The sequence below is a fragment of the Chiloscyllium punctatum genome, chromosome 14 (genome assembly GCF_047496795.1).
Source record: "Chiloscyllium punctatum isolate Juve2018m chromosome 14, sChiPun1.3, whole genome shotgun sequence".
Taxonomy (NCBI): Eukaryota; Metazoa; Chordata; class Chondrichthyes; order Orectolobiformes; family Hemiscylliidae; genus Chiloscyllium; species Chiloscyllium punctatum.
This window is the reverse complement of record NC_092752.1, coordinates 4703278-4725549: the sequence shown is the minus strand read 5'-3', so window position 1 is coordinate 4725549 and position 22272 is coordinate 4703278. Positions and strand designations below refer to the sequence as shown.

The 22272-nt window shown below is 56.8% G+C and overlaps 1 protein-coding gene across 1 annotated transcript in view; it reads right to left on the bottom strand.

Annotated features, from left to right (window-relative positions):
* Positions 1 to 22272, bottom strand: part of arhgef38 (Rho guanine nucleotide exchange factor (GEF) 38) — a 110392-nt gene that overhangs the window by 14897 nt on the left and 73223 nt on the right. Inside the window, exons 9-10 of the mRNA XM_072583794.1 lie at positions 5319 to 5657; positions 2258 to 2410 (exon numbers count right to left, since the gene is read on the bottom strand). Of these exons, the coding sequence (XP_072439895.1) occupies positions 2258 to 2410; positions 5319 to 5657 (492 nt within the window). The remainder of the gene's footprint in view (positions 1 to 2257; positions 2411 to 5318; positions 5658 to 22272) is intronic.

Below are 22272 nucleotides of genomic sequence, written 5' to 3'. Positions count from 1 at the left end.
GGTAAGCACCAGGAATGCACTGCTGACATGGAATGAACATTTGGAATAATTAACAATCTGATGCAATGTGGGTAACAGGAACAGGAGGAGGTTATTCGAGGTTGTGCATCTTAATTGGATCATAGCGCAACTGTATCATAACCTCCTGGACCGGCCTGGTCCCATAACCCTCACTGAACAAAAACCCATCAATTTCAGTCTGACAATTTAAAAAGGCCTCACTGTTTTGAAGGGCTGAGTTCCTGAATTTTCAGAAGATGCAGCATATTTTTCTTATGATCTGATGTAAAGAACTAGATCAAAAAAACAAATGCCAAAGTTGAAGTGGAACAGAAAAGGGGAACAGGGTCACAGACTCAGAGAACAGGGCAACCAAAAGACCCAGTGTTTACAAGAATGAAGTGTTGATTTCCAAATGAAAACAGAAAGATCTGCGGATGCTGTAAATCAGAAACAAAAACAGAAATTGCTGGAAAAGCTCAGCGGGTCTGGCAGCATCTGTGGAGTGAAATCAAAGTTAATGTCCTGGTTCCAGTGACCCTTCTTCAGAACTTCAGACCCCTCAGACTCAATCTGAAACGTTAAGTCTGATTTCTCTCCTCAGATGCTGCCAGATGTGCTGAGCTTTTCCAGCAATTTCTGTCTTTGTTCTTGAAGTGTTGTCCTTTGTTTGAACTGAGGTCATTGAGAAAGTCCCATTAGCGGGGGACTGAATTTAAGAGCTGGGAGGTTATGCTGCTCTATAGAGCCCTGGTTAGACCGCATTTGGAATATTGTGTTCAGTTCTGGTCGCCTCATTATAGGAAGGATGTGGGTGAAGAGACGGGATTGAGGAGATTTACCAGGATGTTGCCTGGACTGGAGGGCATGTCTTATGAAGCAAGGTTGAGGCAAGGCTTTTATCATTGGAGCGAAGAAGGATGAGAGGTGACTTGATAGAGGTGTACAACATGATGAGGCATAGATAGTGTGGATAGCTAGAAAACTTTTTCCCATAGTGGAAATAGCTATCATGAGGGGGCATAATTTTAAGATGATTGGAGGTAGGTTTAGGGGAGATGTCAGAGGTCGGTTCTTTACACAGAGAGTGGGGATGAGGGAATGCACTGCCAACAGCGGTAGTAGAGTCAGATACATTTGGGACATTTAAGCGACTCTTGGATAGGCACATGACTGATAGTAAAAGGTAGGGTATGTTGGAGAATGTGAGGACTGCAGATCAGACTCAAAAAGGATGGCTGGAAAAGTACAGCCGCTCCAAGGAGTAGGAGAGTCGACATTTCCACCACAAGCTGGGGGGGGGGGGGGGGGGTGTGCTGAGAGATAAATAGGAGGGGAGTGGGGCTGGGGGTGGATGGTAGCTTGGAAGGCAGTGGATGCAGGTGGGTGGTGATGGTGATAGGTCGGAGCAGAGGTTTGGGAAGGAAGGTGGACAGATGGTAGAAGTTCAAGAGGGTGGTGCCGAGTTGGAGGGTTGGGTCTGGGATAGATTGGGGAGGGGAGGGGTAGGTTAGCTTGATCTTAGAGTAGCATTAAAGGTCAGCACAACATCGAGGGCTGAAGGACTTGGACTGTTATAAATTCTATTAAAACAAACTGACTGGATACAGGAAGACCTTAATAACAGGAGCTTCCGTGTCTGCAGTGCATTTAACAATCAAAAACTTCCCAATGTGAAACTTTGTACCATGAAGCAATATCAGGCATCCAACACATAACCAGAGATGAGTGCAGGTGATCCGAAGTTTGGTTTAAAAAGGTAGATTTTAAGGTACCATCCTATGGGGGATGAAAGTCTAAGGTTGAGAGGATTAGGGAGGGAATTCCAGAGCCTAGATCCCCAGAAGCTGAGCAACAATTTCAGGCAGCCAACAATATACTGGGTGGAGGAGGGAGGTTCAGTTCGCTGGGTGGTCTATTTGCGATGCAGAGAGACCTCACAGCGTGGGTTCAGTTCCCATCACCGGCTGAGGTTACCCTGAAGGACTCTCCTTCTCAACCTCTCCCCTCACTCTGAGGCACGGTGACTCTCAGCTTAAACCATGACCAGTCATCTCTCTAATGAGGGAGCACTCCATGGTCTGGTAGGACTGCGGCAACTTTTAATGTGTTCAGAAGAGAAACTACTCGAGTACAAAAATAACAGGCATTGTCAATGCTACACTCCTGAGAAACAGATATAGCAGCTGGCAAGAAGGGCAGTTCTTTTACACTCATAAAACATGCATCTTAATGAGAAAGGACAGTGCTGACTAACCATGGAGGCAGATGATCTTTTCTTTGACCGTTCTTCTAAGCTGGTCCTCCTTTCAATCACTCTCTGAGATCCAAACTCTTTACCAAATGACAAACTGTGAATTTCTTCAATGGCTTGCTTTTTCCTGTCTTGAACCCTGTCTGAAGGAGAAGCCTAAAGTATAAAAACAAACCAGGTTATGACCCGTCAGTAGTTATCCAATTGTACAGACTGCTGGAGGCCATTTGACCCATCATGTATCTTTGAATGAGTGAGCCATGCTACCCCTCCTCTTTGTCTGGGCATAGCCTTATCATTCATTTCCGTTTCAAGTATTGATCCAATTCCCATTGGAAAGTTATTACCGAGTCTGTTTCCACCACCCTTTCTGGGAGTGCATTTTTATAAAAAATAGAATAGAATCCCTATAGTTTGGAAACAGGGCAGTTGGCCCAACACTGACCCTCTGAAAATTATCCTACCCAGACACATCCCCCCTACCATATCATTAATGCACCTGACCTAGACATCTCTGAACGCTATAGATAATTTAGCATGGCCAATCCACCTAACTCACACAGCTTTGGACTGTGGGAGGAAACCTACACCGACACAGGAAGAATTAGATTAGATTACTTACAGTGTGGAAACAGGCCCTTCGGCCCAACAAGTCCACACCGACCCGCCGAAGCGTAACCCACCCATACCCCTACATCTACATTTACCCCTTACCTAACACTATGGGCAATTTAGCATGGCCAATTCACCTGGCCTGCACATCTTTGGACTGTGGGAGGAAACCGGAGCACCCGGAGGAAACCCACGCAGAAACGGGGAGAACGTGCAAACTCCACACAGTCAGTCGCCTGAGGCGGGAATTGAACCCGGGTCTCAGGCGCTGTGAGGCAGCAGTGCTAACCACTGTGCCACCGTGCCGCCCAGCCGCCCATGTGCAAACTCCACACAGACAGTCAGCCCAGGGTAGAATCGAACCTGGGACCCTGGGACTATGAGGTAACAGTGCTGACCACTGAGTCACCAGGCCACCTTAATTTCAGGAGATAACTCCCTGAGTTTAAAAAAAATTCAAAGGCTTCTCATTTCCTCCTTGGTATCTTTGCAAATTCTACATTCTCCAGCAAAAGGAAACTCCATTTTCTAGAATGTTGAAAGAATCTGAACTCCTGAACAGATATACAACCACAGATTAACAACAGGAACAACACAGGCTAAAAGGTTTAAAGGCTCCCTATTTCTTTCCATTTCTTTATATTTTGACAGACATTGGAAGCAGTGGTGACAACTGGCTTACTAACTCATTTCATTGTTGAGGAAGAGTGGAAATCAGTGATCGTAAAGTGGCAGCAAAATCTTAACAGGGGGAAAATACCAAGGAGTTTAAAAAGCTCCCCTGCTCCAGTCCTGGACATCCAGGCAGGTTCCAGGCAAACAAAGCAGAGACAAGACAAACAAAAGTTTCTTTTTTTTTACTGAGAGGGTAGTTGTAATCTGGGCCACGCTGCCTGAAAGGGTGATGCAAGCAGGTTCAGTTAAAAAGTTTCAAAAGGGAACTGGATAAATACTAGAAACATCCAAAAATAAATTGTGGGGTTGTAGGCAAAGGACAGAGGCAAGTGGTTAGTTTTTCAAAGAGTCAACACAAGATGAAAGGCCTATTCCTGAACTGCTTTTCTGTTTTTAACTCTCCAACTCAGCACTGCCCTCTCGGCCTGTCCTATCTGTCCACCTTCCCTCCCACTTACCAGCTCCACCCTCCCCACTGACCTACTACAATTACCCACAACCTGCATCCACCTATCACCTTCCGACCGACCTTACTCCCAGCCCCAACCTCAACTCCCACCCCCGCTCCCCTGATTTATTTCTCAGCACCCTTCCTCTCTGACATTCCTGATGGAGGGTTTATGCCTGAAATGTTGACTCTCCTGTTCCTCAGATGCTGCCTGACCTGCTGTGCTTTTCCAGCGCCACATTTTTCAATTCTTCCTGAATTATATGATTCAACAGCCTCAGCCTCCACCAATGTCACAGTGAACCAAACCGCAAATTGGAGGAACAACACCTCATCTTCCGCCTGGGCAGCCTACAGCCCGAAGGACTCAACATTGAGCTCTCCAATTCTAAATAACCTCCCTCCCCATCCCTCGACTCCCTTCTCATTCCTTCAACTGCTCACAGCCACCTACTGGATTCATTCCTCCCATTGACCAATGGGATGTAGAGGTATTTCCCTCTACCTGTCTTCACCTATCTCCACTTCACCATCCTGCTCCCACCACCCCCTTTACCTGCAGCTCCCCCCTACACCCACCCCCAGTCCTGAAGAAGGGTTACACCTGAAATGTCAACTTCTCTACCTCCTGACGCTGCCTGGCTTACTGTGTTCTTCCAGCCTCCTGCCTGTCTATTTTGGATTCCAGCATCTGCAGTATTTTTTGTCTCTGATTCAACAACAATGGCATTTGAACCATGATTGTGTGAGCTGAAATACAGAATGGAACTGCTGAGAGAATGCTCGCTCTGCCCCCTGGTGTTAGCATGGTGTGCAGTAGAGGATGCTTGGCCCAGGAACAGTCAATGGGTGTTTACATTTCAATGTACCGCAGAGGATAATGGATTCATATTGTCAGAAACTATGATGTAGGCACTGCACACAGACAATCCAAATTTCATCTATTACCCATCTGTACTTAAAATATCTCTCCTTTTAAAGACGGCAATAACTTCTGCTCCACACCATGAGTATAGCGCAATGTTATAATCAGTAGCCTGTGTGGAGAAGTGTTATCTACCATTGCCTCTTAAATAGCCTAGCCCTAAGTTTATGTCTCCTCATTCTAGACTCTGTTCCACCCGTCCCCGTCAAAGGATATACCTTATCTACCTCATCAAGTCCTTTTACCAGCTTCAAAATCTCAATGAGACAATCCTTTAATCTTCAATACTTCTAAATCAATCCATCTGAGCAGAGTACCAGAGAATTTCAACAGTACACGTTAATGAAGTGGTTTCAAGGTAAATTCGGTGAACTGAAGCCCCTCATCCACAGGTTCAAACCCACCAGGATGGTCTTTACAGGCGGGGAGGCCTGCAGCGCTGAGCTCATGAGGTCCCTGAAGACAGCCATGAAGCAGAAGATGCAGTTAATTAGTATTTTCTTTGCTGCCTTGTTAAACTTCTGAAGTTCCTCCACCAACTGGCCATTCAATGCTTCATAATCCTTCTTTGCCTCGTTCAGTTCCTCTGCCTCCCTCTTGTCTCTCACGCTTTCGGACTGCTTGAGGCAGCTGACATAATCGAGCAATTTGTCATAACGCTTCTGTATGAGCTTCTGAGGAGTCGAAAATAGGACGTGTAACGTGGCAAGTGGCGTCACAACGAGCCTTCCCAAACGATCTTTCTGAAATGATAAGTCAGGAGTTAGATGTTATGGTTGGGGTTAGAGATAGACCCAAGCAGATGTTCTGCCCAACACTGAATCCCAGTCTGGCAGCATCCCACTTGTACAAGGTTCATCCTTGTGCTCAAACACATCCATGGCTCATTCATCCCCCATCTCTATAACCTCCTCCTGCCCCACAACCCTCCAAGATCTCTGCACACCTCCAATTCTGCCCCCTTCCATTTCCCAAACTTTCATTGTTCCATCATTGGGTGAAGGTGATGTTATAGTGGTATTATTGCAAGACTGTCCAGAGACCCAGATAATGTTCCCAGATTGTAGAGTTTGAATTCAATAAAATGCTGGAATTAAGTGTCTATTGAAACTATTATCGATTGTCAGAAAAACCCCTCAAGTCACTAATGTCCATTAGGGAAGGGAACTGCCATCCTTACCTGGGCAATTAGGGACAGACGATAACTGCTGGCTGAGATAGCAAGACCTACACAAATGATTTTTTTGAAAAAACAGCATTTGTGCCTTCAGCTGCCTGGGCCCTAAACTTTGGAATTCTGGGAATTCTGACAAAACTGCTCCATTTCTCAATCTCTCTCTTACCATTCTGTAAAACCCACCTCTTTAACCCAATATTTCCTCATTTGTCCCACAGTCAGACTTTGTCAACAATGCTCCTATGAAACATTTTACTTCACAAGAGGGACTCACCCAGCCAGATAATGTCCACCTTTAAAAATATTACATCGCTGTGGAATCCTTGAGGGAACAAGAGGAAGAGAAGTTCCTTCCCACTTGCTCCATGTGGAGTCTCGGGGGTCTGCCTGGGACAAGATGAGTGGGACAGCTTATCAAAGTGTCTGTCCTCTGTTTTGAATTTTCAAAATATCATTCATTGGATTTGGACATTGTTGGGTAGGCCAGCATTTACTGTGTAATTTCCAACTGCCCTGAGGAAGATGTCCACTTGAACTGTGTTGATAAAGTAACAGTGCAGTTAGGGAAGGGGCACCAGGGTCTTGACCCATAACAATGGAGATAATTCGGAGTCTGGGTGGTGCGCAACTTGAAGGGGAACTGGCAGGTGGTGGGTGTTAATTGTATATTCATTGTGTTTTAATTGTATGCAGCTGGTGAACATTAGCTTGGGATTTACTTGAGTTTCTATAAATAGATGTAAAAAAAACTTGAGTTTGGATGTGCACAATGATCACTGTGGAGGATGGATGCAAGCTTCTGTGACAAGTGGCTTTCTCGAAGAAGACAGTGGTAATTCTGGGAATTGGAGAAACACGGCAGGTCAGGCAATATCACGGTACAGTGGGTCAGGGAGTATCAGGGGAACAGGAAAGGGCACAGTGGGTCAGGGAGTATCAGGGGAACGGGAAAGGGCACAGTGGGTCAGGCAGTATCAGGGGATCGGGAAAGGGCACAGCGGGTCAGGCAGTATCAGGGAAACGGGAAAGGGCACAGTGGGTCAGGGAGTATCAGGGGAACGGGAAAGGGCACAGTGGGTCAGGGAGTATCAGGGGAACGGGAAAGGGCACAGTGGGTCAGGGAGTATCGGGGGAACGGGAAAGGGCACAGTGGGTCAGGGAGTATCGGGGGAACGGGAAAGGGCACAGTGGGTCAGGGAGTATAGGGGAACGGGAAAGGGCACAGTGGGTCAGGCAGTATCAGGGGATCGGGAAAGGGCACAGCGGGTCAGGCAGTATCAGGGGATCGGGAAAGGGCACAGCGGGTCAGGCAGTATCAGGGGAACGGGAAAGGGCACAGTGGGTCAGGGAGTATAGGGGAACGGGAAAGGGCACAGTGGGTCAGGCAGTATCAGGGGAACGGGAAAGGGCACAGTGGGTCAGGGAGTATCGGGGGGAACGGGAAAGGGCACAGTGGGTCAGGCAGTATCGGGGGGAAAGGGAAAGGGCACAGTGGGTCAGGGAGTATGAGGGGAAGGGGAAAGGGCACAGTGGGTCAGGGAGTATCGGGGGAACGGGAAAGGGCACAGTGGGTCAGGCAGTATCAGGGGAACGGGAAAGGGCACAGTGGGTCAGGCAGTATCGGGGGAACGGGAAAGGGCACAGTGGGTCAGGGAGTATCGGGGGGAACGGGAAAGGGCACAGTGGGTCAGGGAGTATCAGGGGAACAGGAAAGGGCACAGTGGGTCAGGGAGTATTGGGGGGAACGGGAACGGGAAAGGGCACAGTGGGTCAGGGAGTATCGGGGGAATGGGAAAGGGCACAGTGGGTCAGGGAGTATTTGGGGGAACGGGAAAGGGCACAGTGGGTCAGGCAGTATCAGGGGGAACGGGAAAGGGCACAGTGGGTCAGGCAGTATGAGGGGAACGGGAAAGGGCACAGTGGGTCAGGGAGTATTGGGGGGAAAGGGCACAGTGGGTCAGGCAGTATCAGGGGAACGGGAAAGGGCACAGTGGGTCAAGGGAGTATCAGGGGGGAACAGGAAAGGGCACAGTGGGTCAGGGAGTATCGGGGGGAGCGGGAAAGGGCACGGTGGGTCGGGGAGTATCGGGGGAACGGGAAAGGGCACAGTGGGTAAGGGAGTATCCGGGGGAACGGGAAAGGGCACAGTGGGTCAGGGAGTATCCGGGGGAACGGGAAAGGGCACAGTGGGTCAGGGAGTATCCGGGGGAACGGGAAAGGGCACAGTGGGTCAGGGAGTATCGGGGGAACGGGAAAGGGCACAGTGGGTCAGGGAGTATCGGGGGAACGGGAAAGGGCACAGTGGGTCAGGCAGCACCGGGGGAATGGGAAAGGGCACAGTGGGTCAGGGAGTATCAGGGGGGAACAGGAAAGGGCACAGTGGGTCAGGGAGTATCGGGGGGAGCGGGAAAGGGCACAGTGGGTCAGGCAGTATCGGGGGGAAAGGGCACAGTAGGTCAGGCGGTATGAGGGGAACGGGAAAGGGCACAGTGGGTCAGGGAGTATCGGGGGGAACGGGAAAGGGCACAGTGGGTCAGGGAGTATCGGGGGAACGGGAAAGGGCACAGTGGGTCAGGGAGTATAGGGGAACGGGAAAGGGCACAGTGGGTCAGGCAGTATCAGGGGATCGGGAAAGGGCACAGCGGGTCAGGCAGTATCAGGGGATCGGGAAAGGGCACAGCGGGTCAGGCAGTATCAGGGGAACGGGAAAGGGCACAGTGGGTCAGGGAGTATAGGGGAACGGGAAAGGGCACAGTGGGTCAGGCAGTATCAGGGGAACGGGAAAGGGCACAGTGGGTCAGGGAGTATCGGGGGGAACGGGAAAGGGCACAGTGGGTCAGGGAGTATCGGGGGGAACGGGAAAGGGCACAGTGGGTCAGGGAGTATCAGGGGAACGGGAAAGGGCACAGTGGGTCAGGCAGTATCGGGGGGAAAGGGAAAGGGCACAGTGGGTCAGGGAGTATGAGGGGAAGGGAAAAAGGGCACAGTGGGTCAGGGAGTATCGGGGGAACGGGAAAGGGCACAGTGGGTCAGGGAGTATCAGGGGAACGGGAAAGGGCACAGTGGGTCAGGCAGTATCGGGGGAACGGGAAAGGGCACAGTGGGTCAGGGAGTATCGGGGGGAACGGGAAAGGGCACAGTGGGTCAGGGAGTATCAGGGGAACAGGAAAGGGCACAGTGGGTCAGGGAGTATCGGGGGAATGGGAAAGGGCACAGTGGGTCAGGGAGTATTTGGGGGAACGGGAAAGGGCACAGTGGGTCAGGCAGTATCAGGGGGAACGGGAAAGGGCACAGTGGGTCAGGCAGTATGAGGGGAACGGGAAAGGGCACAGTGGGTCAGGGAGTATTGGGGGGAAAGGGCACAGTGGGTCAGGCAGTATCAGGGGAACGGGAAAGGGCACAGTGGGTCAAGGGAGTATCAGGGGGGAACAGGAAAGGGCACAGTGGGTCAGGGAGTATCGGGGGGAGCGGGAAAGGGCACGGTGGGTCAGGGAGTATCGGGGGAACGGGAAAGGGCACAGTGGGTCAGGGAGTATCCGGGGGAACGGGAAAGGGCACAGTGGGTCAGGGAGTATCCGGGGGAACGGGAAAGGGCACAGTGGGTCAGGGAGTATCTGGGGGAACGGGAAAGGGCACAGTGGGTCAGGGAGTATCCGGGGGAACGGGAAAGGGCACAGTGGGTCAGGGAGTATCGGGGGAACGGGAAAGGGCACAGTGGGTCAGGCAGCACCGGGGGAATGGGAAAGGGCACAGTGGGTCAGGGAGTATCAGGGGGGAACAGGAAAGGGCACAGTGGGTCAGGGAGTATCGGGGGGAGCGGGAAAGGGCACAGTGGGTCAGGCAGTATCGGGGGGAAAGGGCACAGTAGGTCAGGCGGTATGAGGGGAACGGGAAAGGGCACAGTGGGTCAGGGAGTATCGGGGGGAACGGGAAAGGGCACAGTGGGTCAGGGAGTATCGGGGGAACGGGAAAGGGCACAGTGGGTCAGGGAGTATAGGGGAACGGGAAAGGGCACAGTGGGTCAGGCAGTATCAGGGGATCGGGAAAGGGCACAGCGGGTCAGGCAGTATCAGGGGATCGGGAAAGGGCACAGCGGGTCAGGCAGTATCAGGGGAACGGGAAAGGGCACAGTGGGTCAGGGAGTATAGGGGAACGGGAAAGGGCACAGCGGGTCAGGCAGTATCAGGGGAACGGGAAAGGGCACAGTGGGTCAGGGAGTATCGGGGGGAACGGGAAAGGGCACAGTGGGTCAGGGAGTATCGGGGGGAACGGGAAAGGGCACAGTGGGTCAGGGAGTATCAGGGGAACGGGAAAGGGCACAGTGGGTCAGGCAGTATCGGGGGGAACGGGAAAGGGCACAGCGGGTCAGGCAGTATCAGGGGAACGGGAAAGGGCACAGTGGGTCAGGGAGTATCGGGGGGAACGGGAAAGGGCACAGTGGGTCAGGGAGTATCGGGGGGAACGGGAAAGGGCACAGTGGGTCAGGGAGTATCAGGGGAACGGGAAAGGGCACAGTGGGTCAGGCAGTATCGGGGGGAAAGGGAAAGGGCACAGTGGGTCAGGGAGTATGAGGGGAAGGGGAAAGGGCACAGTGGGTCAGGGAGTATCGGGGGAACGGGAAAGGGCACAGTGGGTCAGGGAGTATCAGGGGAACGGGAAAGGGCACAGTGGGTCAGGGAGTATCGGGGGGAACGGGAAAGGGCACAGTGGGTCAGGCAGTATCGGGGGGAATGGGAAAGGGCACAGTGGGTCAGGCAGTATCGGGGGAATGGGAAAGGGCACAGTGGGTCAGGGAGTATCGGGGGGAACGGGAAAGGGCACAGTGGGTCAGGGAGTATCAGGGGAACAGGAAAGGGCACAGTGGGTCAGGGAGTATTGGGGGGAACGGGTACGGGAAAGGGCACAGTGGGTCAGGGAGTATCGGGGGAATGGGAAAGGGCACAGTGGGTCAGGGAGTATTTGGGGGAACGGGAAAGAGCACAGTGGGTCAGGCAGTATCAGGGGGAAGGGGAAAGGGCACAGTGGGTCAGGCAGTATGAGGGGAACGGGAAAGGGCACAGTGGGTCAGGGAGTATTGGGGGGAAAGGGCACAGTGGGTCAGGCAGTATCAGGGGAACGGGAAAGGGCACAGTGGGTCAGGGAGTATCGGGGGGAGCGGGAAAGGGCACGGTGGGTCAGGGAGTATCGGGGGAATGGGAAAGGGCACAGTGGGTCAGGGAGTATCCGGGGGAACGGGAAAGGGCACAGTGGGTCAGGGAGTATCCGGGGGAACGGGAAAGGGCACAGTGGGTCAGGGAGTATCCGGGGGAACGGGAAAGGGCACAGTGGGTCAGGGAGTATCAGGGGAACGGGAAAGGGCACAGTGGGTCAGGGAGTATCGGGGGAACGGGAAAGGGCACAGTGGGTCAGGCAGCACCGGGGGAATGGGAAAGGGCACAGTGGGTCAGGGAGTATCAGGGGGGAACAGGAAAGGGCACAGTGGGTCAGGGAGTATCGGGGGGAGCGGGAAAGGGCACAGTGGGTCAGGCAGTATCGGGGGGAAAGGGCACAGTAGGTCAGGCGGTATGAGGGGAACGGGAAAGGGCACAGTGGGTCAGGGAGTATCGGGGGGAACGGGAAAGGGCACAGTGGGTCAGGGAGTATCAGGGGAACGGGAAAGGGCACAGTGGTTCAGGCAGTATCGGGTGAACGGGAAAGGGCACAGTGGGTCAGGGAGTATCGGGGGAACGGGAAAGGGCACAGTGGTTCAGGGAGTATCGGGGGAACGGGAAAGGGCACAGTGGGTCAGGGAGTATCAGGGTAACGGGAAAGGGAATGGGAAAGGGCACAGTGGGTCAGGGAGTATCAGGGTAACGGGAAAGGGAATGGGAAAGGGCACAGTGGGTCAGGGAGTATCGGGGGAACGGGAAAGGGCACAGTGGGTCAGGGAGTATCGGGGGAACGGGAAAGGGCACAGTGGGTCAGGGAGTATCGGGGGAACGGGAAAGGGCACAGAGGGTCAGGGAGTATCGGGGGAACGGGAAAGGGCACAGTGGGTCAGGGAGTATCGGGGGAACGGGAAAGGGCACAGTGGGTCAGGGAGTATCGGGGGAATGGGAAAGGGCACAGTGGGTCAGGGAGTATCGGGGGAACGGGAAAGGGCACAGTGGGTCAGGGAGTATCGGGGGGAATGGGAAAGGGCACAGTGGGTCAGGGAGTATCGGGGGGAAAGGGCACAGTGGGTCAGGGAGTATCGGGGGGAACGGGAAAGGGCACAGTGGGTCAGGGAGTATCGGGGGAACAGGAAAGGGCACAGTGGGTCAGGGAGTATCAGGGGAACGGGAAAGGACACAGTGGGTCAGGGAGTATCGGGTGGAACGGGAAAGGGCACAGTGGGTCAGGTAGTATCGGGGGGAACGGGAAAGGGCACAGTGGGTCAGGGAGTATCAGGGGAACGGGAAAGGGCACAGTGGGTCAAGGGAGTATCGTGGGGAATGGGAAAGGGCACAGTGGGTCAAGGGAGTATCGGGGGGAATGGGAAAGGGCACAGTGGGTCAGGCAGTATCGGGGGGAACGGGAAAGGGCACAGTGGGTCAGGGAGTATCAGGGGAACGGGAAAGGGCACAGTGGGTCAGGGAGTATCGGGGGGAGCGGGAAAGGGCACGGTGGGTCAGGGAGTATCGGGGGAACGGGAAAGGGCACAGTGGGTCAGGGAGTATCGGGGGGAATGGGAAAGGGCACAGTGGATCAGGCAGTATCGGGGGGAACGGGAAAGGGCACAGTGGGTCAGGGAGTATCAGGGGAACGGGAAAGGACACAGTGGGTCAGGGAGTATCGGGGGGAACGGGAAAGGGCACAGTGGGCCAGGGAGTATCAGGGGAACGGGAAAGGGCACAGTGGGTCAAGGGAGTATCGGGGGGAATGGGAAAGGGCACAGTCGGTCAGGCAGTATCGGGGGGAATGGGAAAGGGCACAGTGGGTCAGGCAGTATCGGGGGGAACGGGAAAGGGCACAGTGGGTCAGGGAGTATCAGGGGAACGGGAAAGGGCACAGTGGGTCAAGGGAGTATCAGGGGGAATGGGAAAGGGCACAGTGGGTCAGGCAGTATCGGGGGGAATGGGAAAGGGCACAGTGGGTCAGGCAGTATCGGGGGGAACGGGAAAGGGCACAGTGGGTCAGGGAGTATCAGGGGAACGGGAAAGGGCACAGTGGGTCAAGGGAGTATCGGGGGGAACGGGAAAGGGCACAGTGGGTCAGGCAGTATCGGGGGGAACGGGAAAGGGCACAGTGGGTCAGGCAGTATCGGGGGGAACGGGAAAGGGCACAGTGGGTCAGGGAGTATCGGGGGGAACGGGAAAGGGCACAGTGGGTCAGGGAGTATCAGGGGAACGGGAAAGGGCACAGTGGTTCAGGCAGTATCGGGTGAACGGGAAAGGGCACAGTGGGTCAGGGAGTATCGGGGGAACGGGAAAGGGCACAGTGGTTCAGGGAGTATCGGGGGAACGGGAAAGGGCACAGTGGGTCAGGGAGTATCAGGGTAACGGGAAAGGGAATGGGAAAGGGCACAGTGGGTCAGGGAGTATCGGGGGGAAAGGGCACAGTGGGTCAGGCAGTATCAGGGGAACGGGAAAGGGCACAGTGGGTCAGGGAGTATCGGGGGGAACGGGAAAGGGCACAGTGGGTCAGGCAGTATCGGGGGGAATGGGAAAGGGCACAGTGGGTCAGGGAGTATCAGGGGAATGGGAAAGGGCACAGTGGGTCAGGGAGTATCGGGGGAACGGGAAAGGGCACAGTGGGTCAGGGAGTATCGGGGGAACGGGAAAGGGCACAGAGGGTCAGGGAGTATCGGGGGAACGGGAAAGGGCACAGAGGGTCAGGGAGTATCGGGGGAACGGGAAAGGGCACAGTGGGTCAGGGAGTATCGGGGGAACGGGAAAGGGCACAGTGGGTCAGGGAGTATCGGGGGAATGGGAAAGGGCACAGTGGGTCAGGGAGTATCGGGGGAACGGGAAAGGGCACAGTGGGTCAGGCAGTATCGGGGGGAACGGGAAAGGGCACAGTGGGTCAGGGAGTATCAGGGGAACGGGAAAGGGCACAGTGGGTCAGGGAGTATCGGGGGGAGCGGGAAAGGGCACGGTGGGTCAGGGAGTATCGGGGGAACGGGAAAGGGCACAGTGGGTCAGGGAGTATCGGGGGGAATGGGAAAGGGCACAGTGGATCAGGCAGTATCGGGGGGAACGGGAAAGGGCACAGTGGGTCAGGGAGTATCGGGTGAACGGGAAAGGGCACAGTGGGTCAGGGAGTATCGGGGGGAAAGGGCACAGTGGGTCAGGCAGTATCGGGGGGAACGGGAAAGGGCACAGTGGGTCAGGGAGTATCGGGGGGAAAGGGCACAGTAGGTCAGGCGGTATGAGGGGAACGGGAAAGGGCACAGTGGGTCAGGGAGTATCGGGGGGAACGGGAAAGGGCACAGTGGGTCAGGGAGTATCAGGGGAACGGGAAAGGGCACAGTGGTTCAGGCAGTATCGGGTGAACGGGAAAGGGCACAGTGGGTCAGGGAGTATCGGGGGAACGGGAAAGGGCACAGTGGTTCAGGGAGTATCGGGGGAACGGGAAAGGGCACAGTGGGTCAGGGAGTATCAGGGTAACGGGAAAGGGCACAGTGGGTCAGGGAGTATCGGGGGAACGGGAAAGGGCACAGTGGGTCAGGGAGTATCGGGGGAACGGGAAAGGGCACAGTGGGTCAGGGAGTATCGGGGGAACGGGAAAGGGCACAGTGGGTCAGGGAGTATCGGGGGAACGGGAAAGGGCACAGTGGGTCAGGGAGTATCGGGGGAACGGGAAAGGGCACAGTGGGTCAGGGAGTATCGGGGGAACGGGAAAGGGCACAGTGGGTCAGGGAGTATCGGGGGAACGGGAAAGGGCACAGTGGGTCAGGGAGTATCGGGGGAACGGTAAAGGGCACAGTGGGTCAGGGAGTATCGGGGGGAATGGGAAAGGGCACAGTGGGTCAGGGAGTATCGGGGGGAAAGGGCACAGTGGGTCAGGGAGTATCGGGGGGAACGGGAAAGGGCACAGTGGGTCAGGGAGTATCGGGGGGAATGGGAAAGGGCACAGTGGGTCAGGGAGTATCAGGGGAACGGGAAAGGACACAGTGGGTCAGGGAGTATCGGGGGGAACGGGAAAGGGCACAGTGGGTCAGGGAGTATCAGGGGAACGGGAAAGGGCACAGTGGGTCAAGGGAGTATCGGGGGGAATGGGAAAGGGCACAGTCGGTCAGGCAGTATCGGGGGGAATGGGAAAGGGCACAGTGGGTCAGGCAGTATCGGGGGGAACGGGAAAGGGCACAGTGGGTCAGGGAGTATCAGGGGAACGGGAAAGGGCACAGTGGGTCAAGGGAGTATCGGGGGGAATGGGAAAGGGCACAGTGGGTCAGGCAGTATCGGGGGGAATGGGAAAGGGCACAGTGGGTCAGGCAGTATCGGGGGGAACGGGAAAGGGCACAGTGGGTCAGGGAGTATCAGGGGAACGGGAAAGGGCACAGTGGGTCAAGGGAGTATCGGGGGGAACGGGAAAGGGCACAGTGGGTCAGGCAGTATCGGGGGGAACGGGAAAGGGGACAGTGGGTCAGGCAGTATCGGGGGGAACGGGAAAGGGCACAGTGGGTCAGGGAGTATCGGGGGGAACGGGAAAGGGCACAGTGGGTCAGGCAGTATCGGGGGGAACGGGAAAGGGTACAGTGGGTCAGGGAGTATCGGGGGGAACGGGAAAGGGCACAGTGGGTCAGGGAGTATCGGGGGGAACGGGAAAGGGCACAGTGGGTCAGGGAGTATCGGGGGGAACGGGAAAGGGCACAGTGGGTCAGGGAGTATCGGGGGAATGGGAAAGGGCACAGTGGGTCAGGGAGTATCAGGGGAACGGGAAAGGGCACAGTGGGTCAGGGAGTATCGGGGAACGGGAAAGGACACAGTGGGTCAGGGAGTATCGGGGGGAACGGGAAAGGGCACAGTGGGTCAGGGAGTATCAGGGGAACGGGAAAGGGCACAGTGGGTCAAGGGAGTATCGGGGGGAATGGGAAAGGGCACCGTGGGTCAGGCAGTATCGGGGGGAACGGGAAAGGGCACAGTGGGTCAGGGAGTATCAGGGGAACGGGAAAGGGCACAGTGGGTCAGGGAGTATCGGGGGGAACGGGAAAGGGCACAGTGGGTCAGGGAGTATCGGGGGGAACGGGAAAGGGCACAGTGGGTCAGGCAGTATCGGGGGGAACGGGAAAGGGTACAGTGGGTCAGGGAGTATCGGGGGGAACGGGAAAGGGCACAGTGGGTCAGGGAGTATCGGGGGGAACGGGAAAGGGCACAGTGGGTCAGGGAGTATCGGCGGGAACGGGAAAGGGCACAGTGGGTCAGGGAGTATCGGGGGAATGGGAAAGGGCACAGTGGGTCAGGGAGTATCAGGGGAACGGGAAAGGGCACAGTGGGTCAGGGAGTATCGGGGAACGGGAAAGGACACATTGGGTCAGGGAGTATCGGGGGGAACGGGAAAGGGTACAGTGGGTCAGGGAGTATCGGGGGAATGGGAAAGGGCACAGTGGGTCAGGGAGTATCGGGGGGAACGGGAAAGGGCACAGTGGGTCAGGGAGTATCGGGGGAACGGGAAAGGGCACGGTGGGTCAGGGAGTATCGGGGGAACGGGAAAGGGCACAGTGGGTCAGGCAGTATCGCGGGAATGGGAAAGGGCACAGTAGGTCAGGCGGTATGAGGGGAACGGGAAAGGGCACAGTGGGTCAGGCAGTATCGGGGGAACGGGAAAGGACACAGTGGGTCAGGGAGTATCGGGGGAATGGGAAAGGGCACAGTGGGTCAGGGAGTATCGGGGGAACGGGAAAGGGCACAGTGGGTCAGGGAGTATCGGTGGAACGGGAAAGGGCACAGTGGGTCAGGGAGTATCAGGGTAACGGGAACGGGAATGGGAAAGGGCACAGTGGGTCAGGGAGTATCGGGGGGAAAGGGCACAGTGGGTCAGGGAGTATCGAGGGGAAAGGGCACAGTGGGTCAGGGAGTATCGAGAGGAAAGGGCACAGTGGGTCAGGGAGTATCGGGGGGAAAGGGCACAGTGGGTCAGGGAGTATCGAGGGGAAAGGGCACAGTGGGTCAGGGAGTATCGGGGGAACGGGAAAGGACACAGTGGGTCAGGGAGTATCAGGGGGAATGGGAAAGGGCACAGTGGGTCAGGCAGTATCAGGGGAACGGGAAAGGACACAGTGGGTCAGGCAGTATCGGGGGGAAAGGGCACAGTGGGTCAGGGAGTATCAGGGGAACGGGAAAGGGCACAGTGGGTCAGGGAGTATCGGGGGAACGGGAAAGGACACAGTGGGTCAGGGAGTATCAGGGGGAATGGGAAAGGGCACAGTGGGTCAGGCAGTATCAGGGGAACGGGAAAGGACACAGTGGGTCAGGCAGTATCGGGGGGAAAGGGCACAGTGGGTCAGGGAGTATCGGGGGAACGGGAAAGGGCAAAGTGGGTCAGGGAGTATCAGGGGGAACGGGAAAGGGCACAGTGGGTCAGGGAGTATCAGGGGAACGGGAAAGGGCACAGTGGGTCAGGGAGTATCAGGGGGAACGGGAAAGGGCACAGTGGGTCAGGGAGTATCAGGGGAACGGGAAAGGGCACAGTGGGTCAGGGAGTATCGAGGGGGAACGGGAAAGGGCACAGTGGGTCAGGGAGTATCAGGGGGAACGGGAAAGGGCACAGTGGGTCAGGGAGTATCGGGGGAACGGGAAAGGGCACAGTGGGTCAGGCGGTATGAGGGGAACGGGAAAGGGCACAGTGGGTCAGGGAATATCGGGGGGAACGGGAAAGGGCACAGTGGGTCAGGGAGTATCGGGGGGAAAGGGAAAGGGCACAGTGGGTCAGGGAGTATCAGGGGAACGGGAAAGGGCACAGTGGGTCAGGGAGTATCGGGGGGAAAGGGCACAGTGGGTCAGGGAGTATCGGGGGGAACGGGAAAGGGCACAGTGGGTCAGGGAGTATCGGGGGAACAGGAAAGGGCACAGTGGGTCAGGGAGTATCAGGGGAACGGGAAAGGACACAGTGGGTCAGGGAGTATCGGGTGGAACGGGAAAGGGCACAGTGGGTCAGGTAGTATCGGGGGGAACGGGAAAGGGCACAGTGGGTCAGGGAGTATCAGGGGAACGGGAAAGGGCACAGTGGGTCAAGGGAGTATCGTGGGGAATGGGAAAGGGCACAGTGGGTCAAGGGAGTATCGGGGGGAATGGGAAAGGGCACAGTGGGTCAGGCAGTATCGGGGGGAACGGGAAAGGGCACAGTGGGTCAGGGAGTATCAGGGGAACGGGAAAGGGCACAGTGGGTCAGGGAGTATCGGGGGGAGCGGGAAAGGGCACGGTGGGTCAGGGAGTATCGGGGGAACGGGAAAGGGCACAGTGGGTCAGGGAGTATCGGGGGGAATGGGAAAGGGCACAGTGGATCAGGCAGTATCGGGGGGAACGGGAAAGGGCACAGTGGGTCAGGGAGTATCAGGGGAACGGGAAAGGACACAGTGGGTCAGGGAGTATCGGGGGGAACGGGAAAGGGCACAGTGGGTCAGGGAGTATCAGGGGAACGGGAAAGGGCACAGTGGGTCAAGGGAGTATCGGGCGGAATGGGAAAGGGCACAGTCGGTCAGGCAGTATCGGGGGGAATGGGAAAGGGCACAGTGGGTCAGGCAGTATCGGGGGGAACGGGAAAGGGCACAGTGGGTCAGGGAGTATCAGGGGAACGGGAAAGGGCACAGTGGGTCAAGGGAGTATCAGGGGGAATGGGAAAGGGCACAGTGGGTCAGGCAGTATCGGGGGGAATGGGAAAGGGCACAGTGGGTCAGGCAGTATCGGGGGGAACGGGAAAGGGCACAGTGGGTCAGGGAGTATCAGGGGAACGGGAAAGGGCACAGTGGGTCAAGGGAGTATCGGGGGGAACGGGAAAGGGCACAGTGGGTCAGGCAGTATCGGGGGGAACGGGAAAGGGCACAGTGGGTCAGGCAGTATCAGGGGGAACGGGAAAGGGCACAGTGGGTCAGGGAGTATCGGGGGGAACGGGAAAGGGCACAGTGGGTCAGGGAGTATCGGGGGGAACGGGAAAGGGCACAGTGGGTCAGGGAGTATCAGGGGAACGGGAAAGGGCACAGTGGTTCAGGCAGTATCGGGTGAACGGGAAAGGGCACAGTGGGTCAGGGAGTATCGGGGGAACGGGAAAGGGCACAGTGGTTCAGGGAGTATCGGGGGAACGGGAAAGGGCACAGTGGGTCAGGGAGTATCAGGGTAACGGGAAAGGGAATGGGAAAGGGCACAGTGGGTCAGGGAGTATCGGGGGGAAAGGGCACAGTGGGTCAGGCAGTATCAGGGGAACGGGAAAGGGCACAGTGGGTCAGGGAGTATCGGGGGGAACGGGAAAGGGCACAGTGGGTCAGGCAGTATCGGGGGGAATGGGAAAGGGCACAGTGGGTCAGGGAGTATCAGGGGAATGGGAAAGGGCACAGTGGGTCAGGGAGTATCGGGGGAACGGGAAAGGGCACAGTGGGTCAGGGAGTATCGGGGGAACGGGAAAGGGCACAGAGGGTCAGGGAGTATCGGGGGAACGGGAAAGGGCACAGAGGGTCAGGGAGTATCGGGGGAACGGGAAAGGGCACAGTGGGTCAGGGAGTATCGGGGGAACGGGAAAGGGCACAGTGGGTCAGGCAGTATCGGGGGGAACGGGAAAGGGCACAGTGGGTCAGGGAGTATCAGGGGAACGGGAAAGGGCACAGTGGGTCAGGGAGTATCGGGGGGAGCGGGAAAGGGCACGGTGGGTCAGGGAGTATCGGGGGAACGGGAAAGGGCACAGTGGGTCAGGGAGTATCGGGGGGAATGGGAAAGGGCACAGTGGATCAGGCAGTATCGGGGGGAACGGGAAAGGGCACAGTGGGTCAGGGAGTATCGGGTGAACGGGAAAGGGCACAGTGGGTCAGGGAGTATCGGGGGGAAAGGGCACAGTGGGTCAGGCAGTATCGGGGGGAACGGGAAAGGGCACAGTGGGTCAGGGAGTATCGGGGGGAAAGGGCACAGTAGGTCAGGCGGTATGAGGGGAACGGGAAAGGGCACAGTGGGTCAGGGAGTATCGGGGGGAACGGGAAAGGGCACAGTGGGTCAGGGAGTATCAGGGGAACGGGAAAGGGCACAGTGGTTCAGGCAGTATCGGGTGAACGGGAAAGGGCACAGTGGGTCAGGGAGTATCGGGGGAACGGGAAAGGGCACAGTGGTTCAGGGAGTATCGGGGGAACGGGAAAGGGCACAGTGGGTCAGGGAGTATCAGGGTAACGGGAAAGGGCACAGTGGGTCAGGGAGTATCGGGGGAACGGGAAAGGGCACAGTGGGTCAGGGAGTATCGGGGGAACGGGAAAGGGCACAGTGGGTCAGGGAGTATCGGGGGAACGGGAAAGGGCACAGTGGGTCAGGGAGTATCGGGGGAACGGGAAAGGGCACAGTGGGTCAGGGAGTATCGGGGGAACGGGAAAGGGCACAGTGGGTCAGGGAGTATCGGGGGAACGGGAAAGGGCACAGTGGGTCAGGGAGTATCGGGGGAACGGTAAAGGGCACAGTGGGTCAGGGAGTATCGGGGGGAATGGGAAAGGGCACAGTGGGTCAGGGAGTATCGGGGGGAAAGGGCACAGTGGGTCAGGGAGTATCGGGGGGAATGGGAAAGGGCACAGTGGGTCAGGGAGTATCGGGGGAACAGGAAAGGGCACAGTGGGTCAGGGAGTATCAGGGGAACGGGAAAGGACACAGTGGGTCAGGGAGTATCGGGGGGAACGGGAAAGGGCACAGTGGGTCAGGGAGTATCAGGGGAACGGGAAAGGGCACAGTGGGTCAAGGGAGTATCGGGGGGAATGGGAAAGGGCACAGTCGGTCAGGCAGTATCGGGGGGAATGGGAAAGGGCACAGTGGGTCAGGCAGTATCGGGGGGAACGGGAAAGGGCACAGTGGGTCAGGGAGTATCAGGGGAACGGGAAAGGGCACAGTGGGTCAAGGGAGTATCGGGGGGAATGGGAAAGGGCACAGTGGGTCAGGCAGTATCGGGGGGAATGGGAAAGGGCACAGTGGGTCAGGCAGTATCGGGGGGAACGGGAAAGGGCACAGTGGGTCAGGGAGTATCAGGGGAACGGGAAAGGGCACAGTGGGTCAAGGGAGTATCGGGGGGAACGGGAAAGGGCACAGTGGGTCAGGCAGTATCGGGGGGAACGGGAAAGGGGACAGTGGGTCAGGCAGTATCGGGGGGAACGGGAAAGGGCACAGTGGGTCAGGGAGTATCGGGGGGAACGGGAAAGGGCACAGTGGGTCAGGCAGTATCGGGGGGAACGGGAAAGGGTACAGTGGGTCAGGGAGTATCGGGGGGAACGGGAAAGGGCACAGTGGGTCAGGGAGTATCGGGGGGAACGGGAAAGGGCACAGTGGGTCAGGGAGTATCGGGGGGAACGGGAAAGGGCACAGTGGGTCAGGGAGTATCGGGGGAATGGGAAAGGGCACAGTGGGTCAGGGAGTATCAGGGGAACGGGAAAGGGCACAGTGGGTCAGGGAGTATCGGGGAACGGGAAAGGACACAGTGGGTCAGGGAGTATCGGGGGGAACGGGAAAGGGCACAGTGGGTCAGGGAGTATCAGGGGAACGGGAAAGGGCACAGTGGGTCAAGGGAGTATCGGGGGGAATGGGAAAGGGCACCGTGGGTCAGGCAGTATCGGGGGGAACGGGAAAGAGCACAGTGGGTCAGGCAGTATCGGGGGGAACGGGAAAGGGCACAGTGGGTCAGGGAGTATCGGGGGGAACGGGAAAGGGCACAGTGGGTCAGGCAGTATCGGGGGGAACGGGAAAGGGTACAGTGGGTCAGGGAGTATCGGGGGGAACGGGAAAGGGCACAGTGGGTCAGGGAGTATCGGCGGGAACGGGAAAGGGCACAGTGGGTCAGGGAGTATCGGGGGAATGGGAAAGGGCACAGTGGGTCAGGGAGTATCAGGGGAACGGGAAAGGGCACAGTGGGTCAGGGAGTATCGGGGAACGGGAAAGGACACATTGGGTCAGGGAGTATCGGGGGGAACGGGAAAGGGTACAGTGGGTCAGGGAGTATCGGGGGAATGGGAAAGGGCACAGTGGGTCAGGGAGTATCGGGGGGAACGGGAA